Source organism: Zalophus californianus, chromosome 12, assembly GCF_009762305.2.
Source record: "Zalophus californianus isolate mZalCal1 chromosome 12, mZalCal1.pri.v2, whole genome shotgun sequence".
NCBI lineage: Eukaryota > Metazoa > Chordata > Mammalia > Carnivora > Otariidae > Zalophus > Zalophus californianus.
The window spans coordinates 49,308,349-49,324,661 of record NC_045606.1 but is presented as its reverse complement, the minus strand read 5'-3'; the positions used below and the strand labels follow the sequence as shown (position 1 = coordinate 49,324,661).

The 16,313-nt window shown below is 35.2% G+C and overlaps 1 protein-coding gene across 1 annotated transcript in view; it reads right to left on the bottom strand.

The window, feature by feature from the left end:
- Positions 1-2,828: 2,828 nt before the first annotated feature.
- AHR (aryl hydrocarbon receptor) overlaps positions 2,829-16,313 on the bottom strand; it is a 54,014-nt gene continuing 40,529 nt past the window's right edge. The window contains exons 9-11 of the mRNA XM_027573860.2: positions 15,680-15,821; positions 6,266-7,499; positions 2,829-3,055 (exon numbers count right to left, since the gene is read on the bottom strand). Coding sequence (XP_027429661.1) covers positions 2,909-3,055; positions 6,266-7,499; positions 15,680-15,821 — 1,523 coding nt within the window. The 3' untranslated portion in view covers positions 2,829-2,908. The remainder of the gene's footprint in view (positions 3,056-6,265; positions 7,500-15,679; positions 15,822-16,313) is intronic.

Sequence of the window (16,313 nt, the reverse complement as noted above, 5' to 3'; positions counted from 1 at the left end):
GCAGTCGCTTAACCAACTGAGCCACCCAGGCGCCCGGAATTTTAAAATTTAATCTGAGATATTAACACCATCACATCTATAACACTAATACAAATTTAAAAGAACATTCTATTTCAGAAGCACTTTAATCTATGAAGTTATTTGAAGGGTGTTTTTATAAAAAATATAAATTCAGGTAAAGGCTAAAATATCCAGGGGCAGAACTTTATAAGAAGTTTATGAATTGGGGCGCCTGGGTGGCTCAGTCGTTAAGCGTCTGCCTTCGGCTCAGGTCACGATCCCAGGGTCCTGGGATCGAGCCCCGCATTGGGCTCTCTGCTCTGCAGGAAGCCTGCTTCTCCCTCTCCCTTTCCCCCTGCTTGTGTTCCCTCTCTCGCTGTGTCTCTCTCTGTTAAATAAATAAATAAAATCTTAAAAAAAAAGTTTATGAATTATTTAATGTATCCTTAAATATTGTAGATTGCCTTCATCTAACACAGTTATAATACTATACTAAACATGCTCATTTCCTCTATATGGACCAGAAAGAATTTACATTAAAACATATTATTTATACTTAGTGATTATTTTATTACCATATATTATTGTATACAATTTTGTTTAAGGATGTTATAAATCATATTTTAAACAAAAATGTATGCATGGCATAGGTGAGCAGGAACATTTTGAAGAAAAGGGAAAAGCCATAAAAACATCTACCTAAAATTTGGTGATACTGAGAAACACGAGATGGTGCAGCATAGTAATGATTGAAAGCTTCCTAATACATTGAAACACTGGTAAATCTTCAGATACTAGAACAAACAACTGGTATAGAAGTTCAAATTAGACACATCCATATCCTCAGAAGTGCACATCATGTAAAAATGAATCCCTCATTAGAGCACGTACACACAGCATCCTTTGGCACTTAGCAATACAGACAAACGTGTATTTGGTTTAGTGCGATTTTATTATTCTTAGATACATTTTAGTTATTTTATATAGATAAAAATATACAGTATTGCTTCAAAATTTTGTAACTGTGTAAGTGCATAACTGTCATCCTATTCACAATTTAAAATAAGCCTATTTATCTGCTAAATAATTCACCGAAAAACATGTGGAAAAGACTAACAAAAATGGTTACATGAAGACTTTTAATGAAAGGCTTAAATGTAAAAAAATGGAATATTAATGCAGACCCTGCTCTAAATCTTCAGTGATAACTCGTGCTGAAAACAAATTATGAAATGGTTTAGATAAATTTATTTTTCAACATTTAAATTGATGCTACAGATTGAAAATTTTGAGAATGCATATAACTGACATTTTATCTAAAGCCACTTTTATATACATTGATTTACTAAAAAAAAGTGAAAAATATTGTATTTTAATACTACATCTCAGTTTGAGATTCCATCATGTTTTTATATACTACATGCAATCTGTGTCTGCCCTTCAGATGTCACATTTAAGGAAAAGGGTATTTTTAAAAAATCACCCAAGGATGGTAAAGTTGGTAGGGTGATTAATTTGCCTTACTGATAATAAAGGTCATATCATATAAACAACATAATGTTTGAAGTTAAGAGAACTGCATGGTTGTCTTAATACCAAAGTAAAAGCAGTTGCATTCATTGATTTCTTAAAAAGCACCGATAAAATATGTAAGACCCAAATTAGGTGCATATATAGGGTATAGACTTTTTAAATGAAAGATTGAAAATATTTTACAAATAATTTTGTTCATTATAAACTATAATTGCACCATTCATTTCACTCATAACAATACTTTGCATCAAACACTGCTATATTCAATCTTAACACTCCTCAAATATGAGAATAACAAATAGTTTCCACTGTACTAAGAAGTGAAATTTATAAAGTCAACACATTATACCTTAAAGCTCATTCTAGATCTAAAATAGTTTTTAAAAATTTATACACATTGAAATGGGTGATTAATTAAAGAGCTAGAAATAAAGCTACTTCTCCTCATTGCAAGTTAATAAACATGGTTGCATTCAAGCAGATTTTTCCACATTGCAACATTTAGCGATCACAGAGATTTTAGCAAAGTTAAATAGTAGCATCTCTCTTCTGAAAACACTTGAAATTTTAGTGCTGTGGTCTTAATGTTTATATGATCAAAAAATAATTCAGAAACACATTTTGCTTTCAAAATTTTTCAACATAAGGCACAGAGCAACATTTAGAGTCTAGAAACAACTGGATTATATAATAAATATCTTCTCAATCATTATTTGCCCTTTCCTGAAGAAAGTGGGTGAGTAGTGCAGTTAAAACATGCTTGGAATAATAAAAATGACTGAATTTAAGAAATACAAATAATATTTGTGCGTAGAATGTTATTTAAAAAGGTATATTTTCTATCAAATATACATCCTACAGTGTTAAAGGTATAAAAAATTGTGAGGCACTTATATTAACAATGAAGGAGGAAAGCACTGAGATTATCTTTTATAAAAGCACCACACTACTTATTTTAATATCAGCGATAAAAGCTGAAGCCAAAAATAAAAGTTTAATTTTGTATTTGGCGTACTGACAATGTAGAAGTTGAAAACTCAAAAGTATTTCATTTTTTTTTTTTCCTGACAGAAATTTAAAAGTGTCCTAAAGTTCCCTTAAATAAGTTTTGTATGTTCCCTGGTACTCAGAATCACGTGAAATAGAGATGGACTCTCACTCTCTGGGCAGCACACTTTCTATTTTAATGACTTTAGGATATGTTATTTTTGATAATTTTTTTAACTCTTAAAAACATTGGTTTGGAAAAATAGCACAAACAACAACACACAACAATGCCTCCAGGTAAACTTGCTGATGACCAACACTGAGAGTTTTATTATTCTGTAATCTGCAAACTCATCCAAACACCAAGGTGCTTAAAATGGGGTTGGAATTATAGGAATCCACTGGATGTCAAATCAGGGAAAGGTCTGGCTTCTGAAGGGTGATGAAGGGCCTGAAGATGTGTGGTAGTCTGAGTGTTATTTATATTATTTAATTCAGCAGGATAGGTTTCATTTAAAACTCCTCCATTCTGAAACTGCAAACAAAATAGCAATGTGATTAATTAGATCTTGCAAGTTATCTGAAGCCACTAAATGATATATTAAAATGCATTTTTAAAATATTTGCCTTCATATTGTTAAACTTCAAATTCTTTACTGTTGCTACATTTTAAATCGTTCCATGAAGACCCACTGAGCACATATTATGTGTTACATTTATAACCTTTGGTTTCTCCATTGGATGGTACATCTGATGTGTGATACATTGGTTTCAGCTCAGATTTAGCACTCATAATGTTCAAATACATTAGAAGAGTATTTGATGAACAAATTGCCTTTGGTTTGGATAGGAACTGATGTCTCAGAGAGTACCAGCTATGAGTCACAGTTATATTTATCCGTCATAGGTTTGCTTTGGCCAGATTGTTCTGGGTACCAATGAAGTGACTGCATTCAAAATTAATACACTGGACTATAGACCTAGGACTTTTCCATAAGAGGTCAGTTCTGATAGAGATGTCTTAATATTCCCCAAATATTACAGAGATGGATAGGATTTCCTAAACGAATTTTTTGTTATATGCTTTTTTTTTTTTTTTTTAAAGGCAAGAGAGCCCATTCTTTTTTTTTTTTTTTAAGATTTTATTTATTTATTTGAGAGAGAATGAGAGAGAGCACGAGAGGGAAGAGGGTCAGAGGGAGAAACAGACTCCCTGCCGAGCAGGGAGCCCGATGTGAGACTCGATCCCGGGACTCCAGGATCATGACCTGAGCCGAAGGCAGTCGCTTAACCGACTGAGCCACCCAGGCGCCCTTGTTATATGCTTTTAATCTGTAATTAGGACCATTTTAATAGTACTTATTAAGTTACCAAATATCCTCTTACTATAAAATTAGTCTAATTAGTCTGTAATGCTACTAAAAAAGGTAGATACACAGTTCTGTAGGGCTTTATAGATAATAGCACCTTTGTATTTTAGTATATAGTGAAAGTTGTGGAAACTTTCAAATAGATTGAAATCATACCTTCAGTTGCTTCAAATAAAGCCAATGTAACGTTAGACTTAGTGTTAACATTAGACTTAAAAGATCCTCCAAAACGCATATTAAATATATAGTAAAAGTCACATAATCTAGGTCTTCAATGAATGGCAGCCATGTGGAGTCTTCAAGTGGAAGTTGGTGTTACTCAGAGAATGGTAGGCTTTGACCAAATGACTCCTATCAGTCATAACACGATGCGTGCCAGCAATTCTCTCTAAATATATTGCCAAAAGAAGTGCTGTCCAATAGAAATATAATGTGAACCACATAGGAAATTTTAAATACTTCCCTGGGGGAATATATAGATAGGTCTACAGCCTTCCTGTTACCTTACTATTGATAAAGAAGTAATCCAAAGTAAAGGGGGAAAATGAAGAACTTGTGGTTATGCAATTTTAAACTATGATTAACTGAATTTTAAACTCCATGATTAACTTGTCAACAGTTTACTCAAGTTACCTATCTATGCCACATCACAGCAATGTAGTGAGGTAGACTGTAACTGAAAACTAAATTTCGAGATATTTGAAGAATGTTGAGAATGAGGATAGACTGGATATATATCAGAGGAAAAACTTCTGCTATTTCCTGCTGCAAAGCTCATCTACAGACAAACCAAATGTCTGAAAAATGTCATAAACAATTACAAATATGAACTTGAACCGTTTTTGCTAATTTATAACTTTAATATATAGTAAATAGAGACCAATGAACTTAATTTGGATCAGGATTTTCTTCAAAAGCCTACTTAATTATACTTTAAAGTGAACTAAATACTTTCTAATGGAAAAGTACGAATGTGAACATACATTCCCAAGGAGCCGTAGAGAGCAGCTATCATCCTTGTTAACTTTTTTTTTAACTGATTACTTTAGATTTGAAGTGTGGTTGCTGGTAGAAAGATTTTGATGACATATTTAAAAAACAAAAATACAGGGGTGTCTGGGTGGCTGAGTCAGTAGAGTGTGTGACTCTTGATCTTGGGGTTGTGAGGTCAAGCCCCATGTTGGGTACAGAGCTTACTTAAAAAAAAAATAAGTAAAAATTAAAAAAATAAAATACACTGTCAAGTTTGACCACATGTAAGAAAACCAATAAGTTAGTTAGGCTTTTTAAAAATATGCCAGAAGAAAACATTCCACCTTAAAGGATAAACTGAGGATCTGGCAGATAACATGGGGGTATTGCCAGAGAATACTGAGGAAACTAGGACTGAAGTCAGGGATCACCAAGGACAAAAGGCATTTGAAGAACACAACCATATTGACCATAACCCATACAAAAAGATTGAATCTCAGGAAACAAACGGAGGGTTGCTGGAGTGGTGGGGGGTGGGAGGGAGGGGGTGGCTGGGTGACAGACACTGGGGAGGGGATGTGCTATGGTGAGCGCTGTGAATTGTGTAAGACTGTTGAATCACAGACCTGTACCCCTGAAACAAATAATAAATACATTATATGTTAAAAAAAAAATAGCAGGAAGGGTAAAATGAAGGGGAGGGAATCGGAGGGGAAGATGAACCATGAGAGACTATGGACTCTGAAACAGGGTTCTAGAGGGGAGGGGGGTGGGGGGATGGGTTAGCCTGGTGATGGGTATTAAGGAGGGCATGTTCTGCATGGAGCACTGGGTGTTATATGCAAACAATGAATCATGGAACACTACATCAAAAACTAATGATGTAATGTATGGTGATTAACATAATAAAATTAAACATCTCAAAATTTTTTTTTTTTTTTTAAGAGAGAGAGAAAGAATCTTAAGCAGGTTCCACACCCAGCATGGAGCCCAAGGCGAGGCTCAATCTCAAGACCTGAGATCATGACCTGAGTCAAAATCAAGAGCTGGAGTCACCCAGGTACCCCTAAAGAAATTACTTTTCAAAATGCAAATATATTTTGGAACTCTGAATTTTTAAAGGACCATATAATTAAAAAGAAGAGCGAGAAACCCAAGGATCGATTCTAAACAATCTACTTTTCACTAATTTCACCTGGTAACTTGACATACTATGTTGCCTCAGCCCTTGACTTGTTTCTCCTTTACAACTCAAGTAAAAAAATCTATTAGTAACATACTAATATTAGAAAAGTACTGGCTTATAAAAAAATAGTCACAGACATAAGTTTATAACTCATGTATATTTGTAATGTGAGAAGAATCACTGCAAGGCTTTATTCAGAGTCCGATAAAACCCTTACCTTGTTTAAAAATGGCTGTGGCGCTGTTGTTGGACCATAGGGCATGCAGGGCACACGGCTGGGCAGTGGCTCCGGCTGGCACTGGTACATGGACACGGCCCCAGCGTAACAGGCCTGAGGACTTACTATGGTTGACTCTGGATTCAGTCCATGGGTTTGGTTTTCAGGAACTTGTAAACATGTGACAAAATCTTCTAAATTAGTAGTAGGGTAAGGGGATGGGTCAAAATTCCCTATGGGAAAGTCTAACTGTGTCCCGTTGGAATGCTGTGGCAACACAGGCTGATTACAGGGAATAAAGTTCTGTGTGTATGGCACAGGACTGGTCTCAGGTTTGTAGGGAAAAGCTTCACTGCTCCCAGGGACGTCTGAAAAGACACTATACTGCTGCAGATCTTGCTGAGGACAACTCCGAGGCACGGATGGCTGAGGGTTCCAGTTGGCAAACATGCTGTTAACTTGCATATGCTGCATTTTCTGACAGAGCTGTGCCCGCTCCACGGCCCCGTGCTCTGGGCGGTGCTGCAGCTGCGGCTGTTCGAACCGCAGGGGCTCCTGTACCACACAGCTCGAGGTCAGAGCCAAGGACTGTGGCTGTGGGTAGTCTGAACACCCAAAGGTGGGCTTGCTTAAAGACTCTTGGACGTAGGTCAGGATTTCATCTGTTAGGTCAATATCTCGGAAGTCATCCTCAACCGAAAGGTCAGTTCTGAAAAATTCCTCATTCTGTTGCATGTGTTTGATATCTTCAAAATCAATGCCTAGCTGTCTCATAATGCCATACAAGTCACTATTTCTGTTGTCTGGAAAGAGCCCTGCTTGACCTCCAGAGAGTGTTGGGTTCATTTCCTGAGAGTGACCTATTTCCTCATGTTTCAGGATACCATCACTTCCCATTGGTGCGATATTGTCTTGCCAATTACTGCATTCATTCACAGGTTCATTAAAAAGATTTCTTTCAAACTGTGTGCTACCTGAGGCGGGATAGAGATAAATAGACTCATCCTGTTGCATGATGGCAGCCAGGAGGGAACTGGGATTGAGAGAATCCTTATTGAGAGCTGATTTGGTAGCGGAATCTATCCCACTTGCACCATTTTTAGTCCTTATTGGTAAGGAATCCATCACGGGAGGAAAAGGACTGGTTAGCTCATATAACACAGCTTCTCCAGTAGTAAACATAAAGGGCAACTTCGTATTTCGCTTTCGTAAATGTTCTGTTCCTTCTTCATCTCTAAAATTGGGGACAAAAAAGTCTGCATATGTTAGGAAGAGTTGTATCATAAACATTTTAAAATAAAAAATTTAAAAGAAAAACAGCAAGCAAAAGACATTGTAATTGAGTTTGAGAGCATGAACTTAATTTTGACGTTTTTCTAATGAGAAGTGCTGTAAAATTTTTTAGGCAAATTGAGGTGATTTAGAATTTGCCCCAAAACTTAGTACAGTCATTATTTCCACACTCAGTTTACATCCCTGACATCCTATGGAAAAAAAGAGTGGAATAAAGATCCACATAAACTGTAAGAATTTAGGAATTAACCATCCCAGCCAGGGTGCCCCCTGCCCCACCCCATGTAGAGCAAGCCAGGATTCTTTGCCCACTATGGCAGCAGTCACTCTGCGAAAGGTGCCAGAGACATGCAGTCTACACAGAAGATGTTCCTACAGGTTATTCCTTCACGACTGGGAGAGGTAGCTAATTAGAAAGTCAAAAATGAGAAGACAGAGGAATATGCTCCAAATAAAAAGTAGGGCAAAACCAGAAACTGATAAAGACTTCAAAGTAATGCTCACCAGACTTGGGAGAAGAATGGATGAACTAAGTGAGAAGTTCAACAAAGAGATAAGAGTCGAATACAATAACTAAAATGAAAAATAGACTAGAGATCAGCAACAGAAGATGGGGAAGAATATTTTTGCATCCATGTTCATCAAGGATATTGGTCTGTAATTCTCCTTTTTGATGGGGTCTTGTGTCTGGTTTGGGGATCAAGGTAATGGTGGCCTCATAAAACGAGTTTGGAAGTTTTTTTGGAACAGTTTCAGAAGAATAGGTATTAATTCAGTAAAGTGGCAGGATATAAAAATCAATGCACAGAAATCAGTGACATTCCTATATGCCAACAACAAGACAGCAGAAAGAAATTAAGGAGTCGATCCCATTTACAATTGCACCCAAAACCATAAGATACCTAGGAATAAATCTAACCAAAGAGGCAAAGGATCTGTACTCATGAAAGAAATTGAAGACACAAAGAAATGGAAAAACGTTCCACGCTCGTGGATTGGAAGAACAAATATTGTGACAATGTCAATGCTACCTAGAGCAATCTACACATTCAATGCAATCCCAATCAAAATACCATCCACTTTTTTCAAAGAAATGGAACAAATAATCCTAAAATTTGTATGGAACCAGAAAAGACCCCAAATAGCCAGAGGAATGTTGAAAAGGAAAAGCAAAGCTGGCAGCATCACAATTCCAGACTTCAAGGTCTATTACAAAGCTGTCATCATCAAGACAGTACGGTACTGGCACAAAAACAGACACATAGATCAATGGAACAGAATAGAGAGCCCAGAAATGGATCCTCAACTCTATGGTCAACTTATCTTTGACAAAGCAGGAAAGAATGTCCAATGGAAAAAAGTCTCAACAAATGGTGTTGGGAAAATTGGACAGCCACATGCAGAAGAATGAAACTGGACCATTTCCTTACACCACACACAAAAATAGACTCCAAATGGTTGAAAGACCTCAATGTGAGCCTGGAGTCCATCAAAATCCTAAAGGAGAACACAGGCAGCAACCTCTTCGACCTCAGCCGCAGCAACTTCTTCCTAGAAATATCGTCAAAGGCAAGGGAAGCAAGGGCAAAAATGAACTATTGGGGTTTCATCAAGATAAAAAGCTTTGGCACAGCAAAAGAAACAGTCCACAAAACCAAAAGACAAGCGACAGAATGGGAGAAGATATTTGCAAATGACATATCAGATAAAGGGCTAGTACCCAAAATCTATAAAGAACTTATCAAACTCAACACCCAAAGAACAAATAATCCAATCAAGAAATGGGCAGAAGACATGAACATTTTTCCAAAGAAGACATCCAAATGGCCAATAGACACATGAAAAAGTGCTCAACATCGCTTGGCCATCAGGGAAATCCAAATCAAAACCTCAATTAGATGGGTGGGAATGCAAGCTGGTGCAGCCACTCTGGAAAACAGTATGGAGGTTCCTCAAACAGTTGAAAATAGAGCTACCATATGATCCAGCAATTGCACTACTGCGTATTTACCACAAAGATACAAACGTAGGGATCCGAAGGGGTACGTGCACCCCAATGTTTATAGCAGCAATGTCCACAATAGCCAAACTGTGGAAAGAGCCAAGATGTCCATCGACAGATGAATGAATAAAGAAGAGGTGGTATATATACACAATGGAATATTATGCAGCCATCAAAAGGAATGAAATCTTGCCATTTGCAACGATGTGGATAGAACTGGAGGGTGTTATGCTGAGTGAAATAAGTCAATCAGAGAAAGACATGTATCATATGACCTCACTGATACGAGGAATTCTTAATCTCAGGAAACAAACTGAGGGTTGCTGGAGTGGTGGGGGGTGGGAGGGATGGGGTGGCTGGGTGATAGACACTGGGGAGGGTATGCGCTATGGTGAAGCACTGTGAATTGTGCAAGGCTGTTGAATCACAGATCTGTACCTCTGAAACAAATAATGCAATATATGTTAAGAAAAAAAAAAAGATAGCAGGAGGGGAAGAATGAAGGGGGGTAAATCGGAGGGGGAGATGAACCATGACAGACAATGGACTCTGAAAAACAGAGGGTTCTAGAGGGGAGGGGAGTGGGGGGATGGGTTAGCCTGGTGATGGGTATTGAGGAGGGCACATTCTGCATGGAGCACTGGGTGTTATGAACAAACAATGAATCAAGGAACAGTACACCAAAACAAATTATGTAATATATGGTGATTAACATAACAATAAAAAATTAAAAAAAAAAAAGAGGGCACATTCTCCGTGGAGCACTGGGTGTTATGCACAAACAATGAATCATGGAACACTACACATCAAGAACTAATGATGTAATGTATGGTGATTAACATAACAATAAAAAAATTAAAAAAATTTTAATGAAAAAGAAATGACTAGAGCATAACCAGAAGAAAATTACAAAAGGAAAAAATTTCACCGACAAACCTATAGAAGTTGATCATTTGTAAATGACTGATTTAACCTTATGACTGTTAAAAAACAAAAGTAGTAAAATCAATTATCTATAAAATGAGGGAATCAAAAGATATATGTCAAATACATAAGAGATGGAAGGGATAGTAAAAACAGTGCTTAGACAAGGTGTTCAAACTTAAGCAACCATCAACTTAATATAGATTGCTATATACTCGGGATGTTATATATGAACCTGAAGGTATCACAAACTAAAAATGTGTAATAGATATACACAAAAAAAGAGAAAGGAGTTCAAGTGTAACACTAAAGAAAGCTATCAATCACAAGAGAAGAGAGCAAGAAAATAAGGAACAGGGAATAACTACAGAAACAATCAGAAAACAATGAACAAATGGCAATCACTACATCCCTATTGATAACTGAATGGCCTAGATACTTCAGTCAAAAGATACAGGGTGTCAAAACAAATTATGTAATATATGGTGATTAACATAACAATAAAAAAATTTTAAAAAAAAGATACAGGGTGACTGAAGGGATAAAAAAACAAGATATTCCAAGGTGCTGCCTACAAGAGATTACCTTCAGACCTAAAGACAAATTCAGACTAAAAGTGAAGGGATGGAAAAAAAAAATACTCCACGCAAATGAAAGCAAAAAAACAAAACAAAACAAAACAAAAAGCAGCTGGGGTAACAATACTTATCAGACAAAAGAGAATTTAAAACAAAGACTATAAGAGATATGGAAGGGCATTACATAATGATAAAGGGATCAATCCAACAAATAGATATAATAATTGTAAACCTCTATGCACCTAGCATAAGAGCAGTAAATTAAATAAATATTGATAGATCTACAAGGAAAAATTGTCAGTAATATAATAGTAGTAGGACTTTAGCACTGTACTTACATCAGTGGATAGATCATCAAGCAGAAAATCAATGAGGAAACTGTGGCTTTGTATGATATCTTAGACCAGATGGACTTACTACATACACACAGCATTCCATCCAAAAGAGGCAGAATACACACACATGAAACATTCTTTAGGTCACAAAAAAGTTTCAATAAATTTAAGACTGAAATCAAGCATTTTTTTTCTTTATATATCTAGAAATCAACTATACGGAAAAAAAACTAGAAAAAAGCCACAAACACAGGGAGGCTAAACACCATGCTATTAAACAACCAGTGGGTCAACAAAGAAATCAAAAAGGAAGTGGGAAATTACCTGGAGACAAACAAAAATGGAAACACTTATGGTGTACAATCTTTGGGACACAGCAAAAGCAGTTCTAAGAAGTTTATGCTGATATAGGTCTATCTCAAGAAACCAGTCTCAATCTAACCTTTCACTTAAAGCAACTAGAAAAAGAAAAAATGAAACCCCAAGTCAGTAGAAGGAAGGAAATTAACAGAGATCAGAGTAGACAAAGATGAAATAGAGATTATAAAAATAATAAAAAGGATCAATGAAACCAAAAACTGGTTCTTTGAAAAGATAAAGAAAATTGATAAACCTTTAGCCAGGAACAAGAAAAAAAGAAAAAAACAAAGTCATAAATAAGAGTAACAGCCAACACTACAGAAATACATATGATTTAAGAGACTAGTAAGGAAAATTAGATGCCAACAAATTAGAAAACAAAAGCAAAAATGAACTATTGGGACTACATCAAACAAAAAGCTTTTGCACAGTGAAGAAAACCACCAACAAAAGGAAAAGGCAGCCTATTGAATTCGAGAAGATATTTGCAAATGATATATCCAATAAGGGGTTAATATCCAAAATATATAAAGAATTCATACAACTCAACATCAAAAACAATCTGATTAAAAAGAGGACATGAATAGACATTTTTCTGAGGAAAATATATTGATGGGTAATAGACACATGAAAAGATTATCAACATCACTCATCATCAGGGAAATGCAAATCAAAACTACAATGACGTATCACCTCACACCTGTCAGAATGGCTAAAATAACACCAGAAATAACAAGTGTTGAGGCTGTGGAAAAAAGGGAACCCTTGTGTACTATTGATGGAACCGTAAACTGGTGCAGCCACTGTGGAAAACAGTACGGAGGTGCCTCAAAAAATTAGAAACAGAAATACCATACAACTCAGTAATTCCACTGCTGGGTATTTACCCAAAGAAAATGAAAACATTAATTTGAAAAGATATGCACCCCTATTTTTACTGCAACATTATTTGTAATACCAAATTATGGAAGCAACCTAGTGTGCATCAATAGATGAAAGGATAAGGAAGATATGGTATATTGCTCAGCCATAAAAAAGAATGAAATCTTGCCATTTGTGAAAACATGGATTGACCTAGAGGGTATTATGCTAAGTGAAATAAGTCAGAGAAAGATAAACGTACGATTTCACTTATGTGGAGTCTAGAAAACAAAATAACACACACAAGCAGATACAGTCTCAAATACAGAGAATAAACTGGTGGCTGCCAGAGGGAAAGGGATAGGAGGATGGGTGAAATAGATGAATGGGATTAAAAGGTATAAACTCCCAGGTATAATAAATCATAGAGATGAAAAGTACAACACAGGGAATACAGTCAATAATACTGTAATAATATGTTGTCAGGTAGTAACTACACTTACAGTGAGCACTGCACAATGTATATCATTGTTGAATCACTGTTGTACACCTGAAACTAACATAACACTGTATATTAATTATACTTAAATTTTTAGAAATCTGAGTGGGAAGAGTCATATCTAAAAAAAAAACCCAGAATCTCTAAAGGAAAATAGTGGTATAACTGACATAAAAATTAAAAAGCTTCCATGGCAAAAGAATTCACAAATCAAGTCAAGGCATGGAGAAAATGTCATATTTATAATTTCATATGTATACTACTATACTGTGTATAAATATATACAATTTAATACCCATATTAAGTAAACAGCTCCAATGAGGACCAAGAGAGAGCCAACCAACACAGCAAAAAACAGGCAAATGATTTGAACTGAAAATTCAGAGAAGGAAAATGCCCTAGAAAGATATAAAAAGATGTCCTGCCTCATTAGTAATGAGAAAATGCAACAAATAACCTCTTAATAACAGAGCAAGCAAATACAAAAATCAAATAATAAAAATATGAACAGCACAAACTAGACCACTGATACATGAAGAACACCATACATGCAACAGAACATATATTCTTAATGAAAGCACATGGGATATTTTACTAACACTGACCATGTGTTAGATCATAAATAAGCTACCACAGATTTTAAAGAACTGAAATCACTCAGAGAATGTTTTCTAACTTCAGTGGAATTGGCCTAAAATTCAGTAACAAAAAGACTAGAAAATACCCATCGTATAAAGTACATACCACTGTAACTCTAAACAAATCATGAATAGAAAAAACAAGACCTATCAAAATATTAGGACTGTAGTTGACGTTGTACCTACAGGGAAATTAATAGCTTAAAGAAAAGGTTAGAAAAATAGCAATTTATAGCCAAAGAGAGTAGAAGGAAATAATCAGACAAAATGAAGTAGAAAACAAACATTAAATAAGAAAAATCAACAAAAATTGGATCCTTGAGAAGACTCAAAACTAAAGGCCTTCTAGCAATATTAAGAGAGAAGGCACAAATTTCTAGTATCAGGAAATGTTTCTTACTCACTATAGATCTTACAAAGTAAAAAGAAAATAGAGCACAAAAGAGAAAAATCATGTCAATGAATCCAGAGGAAGTATTTGACAAAATTCCATACCCATTCGTGATGATAATATTTAGTAAACTAGAGAGAAGGGAAACTTCTAAATTCAATATATGTATGTATAAAGAGCAAAAGAAAACACTACCACAAACATTATACTCGACAGTAAAATATTAAAGGGTTTCCCTCTTAGGCTTGGAAGATGACAAAAATGAAACCTGGTATCATTATTTCCTTTACATTTTACTGAGGGCCTAACCAGTGCAATAAAGGAATTTTAAGAAATAATAAATGTCTAAAGATTAAAAAGAAAAAAAATTACATGGTATGTGTTAGAAAATTTGGAATAATCCATACAAATTATAAGAAAAAGTAGATTTTAGTAAGGTCACTGAATACAAGCCAATATTTAAAAAAATCAACAATTAATTAGAAATTGCTATACACACACATCAAATATCTAGAAGTAAAATGAAGAAAAATACCTAAGACTTGGGTAAGAAAAATACAACCCCTTATTGAAACAAAGACATAGGTACATACTCATGTACCCATATGCCTATATACATACATATATTCACCCTGTTCACGGGTTGGAAGAATATTATAAAGATGTTAATTCTCCCCAAATAAGCTATAGTTTCAACGTAATTCCATTCAAAATCCCAACAGATATCTGATGGAAATTGACAACTGATTTCTAAAATGTATGTGGAAATGTAAAGGGTAAAGAACAGACAGGACAATCTTGAAGGAGAACAACAAAAAATCCTCAACAAACATGATGGAGAGCATTCAGAGAATTTACATTCAGAGATCAAGATTTACTACAAAGACAGAGAATGAAGACCACGTGCTGTTGGTGTGAAAACAGACAACTAGACTCATGGAACCCAGAAAAAGAACCACAGACAGAACCCCCTAATTAAAATGCAGTGGGGGGGGGCGGAAAGATGTCCTTTTCAATAAATGTTACTAGTCACTTGGATATACATATAAAGCAAAATATCCATGTTGATCCTTACCTCAGGGCACATACAAACATCAGCTCTCTAGAGTGGAGAAAATATCTGCAATACGGTATTTGACAAAACACTCAATTACAGAATATGTAAGAAACTTAAAAACCACTGCTCGCTTAGAAAGCATATACTAAACACAGCATTCTTTTATATTTCTTTTATTTTACAGATGGCACTAGCTTTTCATCCTTCCTTCATATACCAGAGTAAAACCCTGGAATTTTCATTGTTTATTCTATTTCTGTAATTCTATATATTTAGTCGTTCAATAATGTATGTCAATTCTATCTTCTCAATGTCCTTCACTTTGCCATCTTTCTATACAGATTATCTTTTCAGTTTTTACTTTCAGAGAAAATTCTCATAGAATTTATTTGGAAGTTTTCACGTAAGAGGATTTATAAACCATAGTGTTATTAGAAATAAAATGAAGACATGAAACGTTTTGTCTGCGTACTTACGTTAGAGGTCTCTGAGTTGCAATGATATAATCTGGTCTTCCATTTTTATACACTAAGCGTGCATTAGACTGAACCCAGGTCCATCGATTTTCTTTGGTAAGAAGCCTGAATACTATCATGCCACTCTCTCCAGTCTTAATCACTAAAATCAAATACAAAAATTATCAAACCCCAAATCAACATATTAAAGAAAATCTCTGAAACACAGCCCCTCTAACATACTTTTGGATGTGTTTCATTTATCACCAGAGATGGTAAATGTCTTGACAACTTTTAAACATAGTATGTTAAAAAAAATGCATGGAAACAATTCTTCAGAGTTGATTTTTTTCTATTTCAGACTAAATTTATTATTTAGTAGGTTAAAGGGAAGATTAGGTCAGAAACTTCTGATAACACGTTAAACTATAGAGAGAGTACCCAGTTTGGGGAAAACACAAAGATAAAAATTATTTTCATTTTAAAAAGGGAACATTTCTGTCATTTATGCTTTAAAATTGTGTAATAAAATATTAATCTATATTAACAGGTTTATAAATTAGTGATGCCATTCAAAATGCTATTAAAATTGAGCAAAACATTGACAAATGGTCATTTTCATAGTAATTAAACTACTATATTCTTGTGTGGCAGC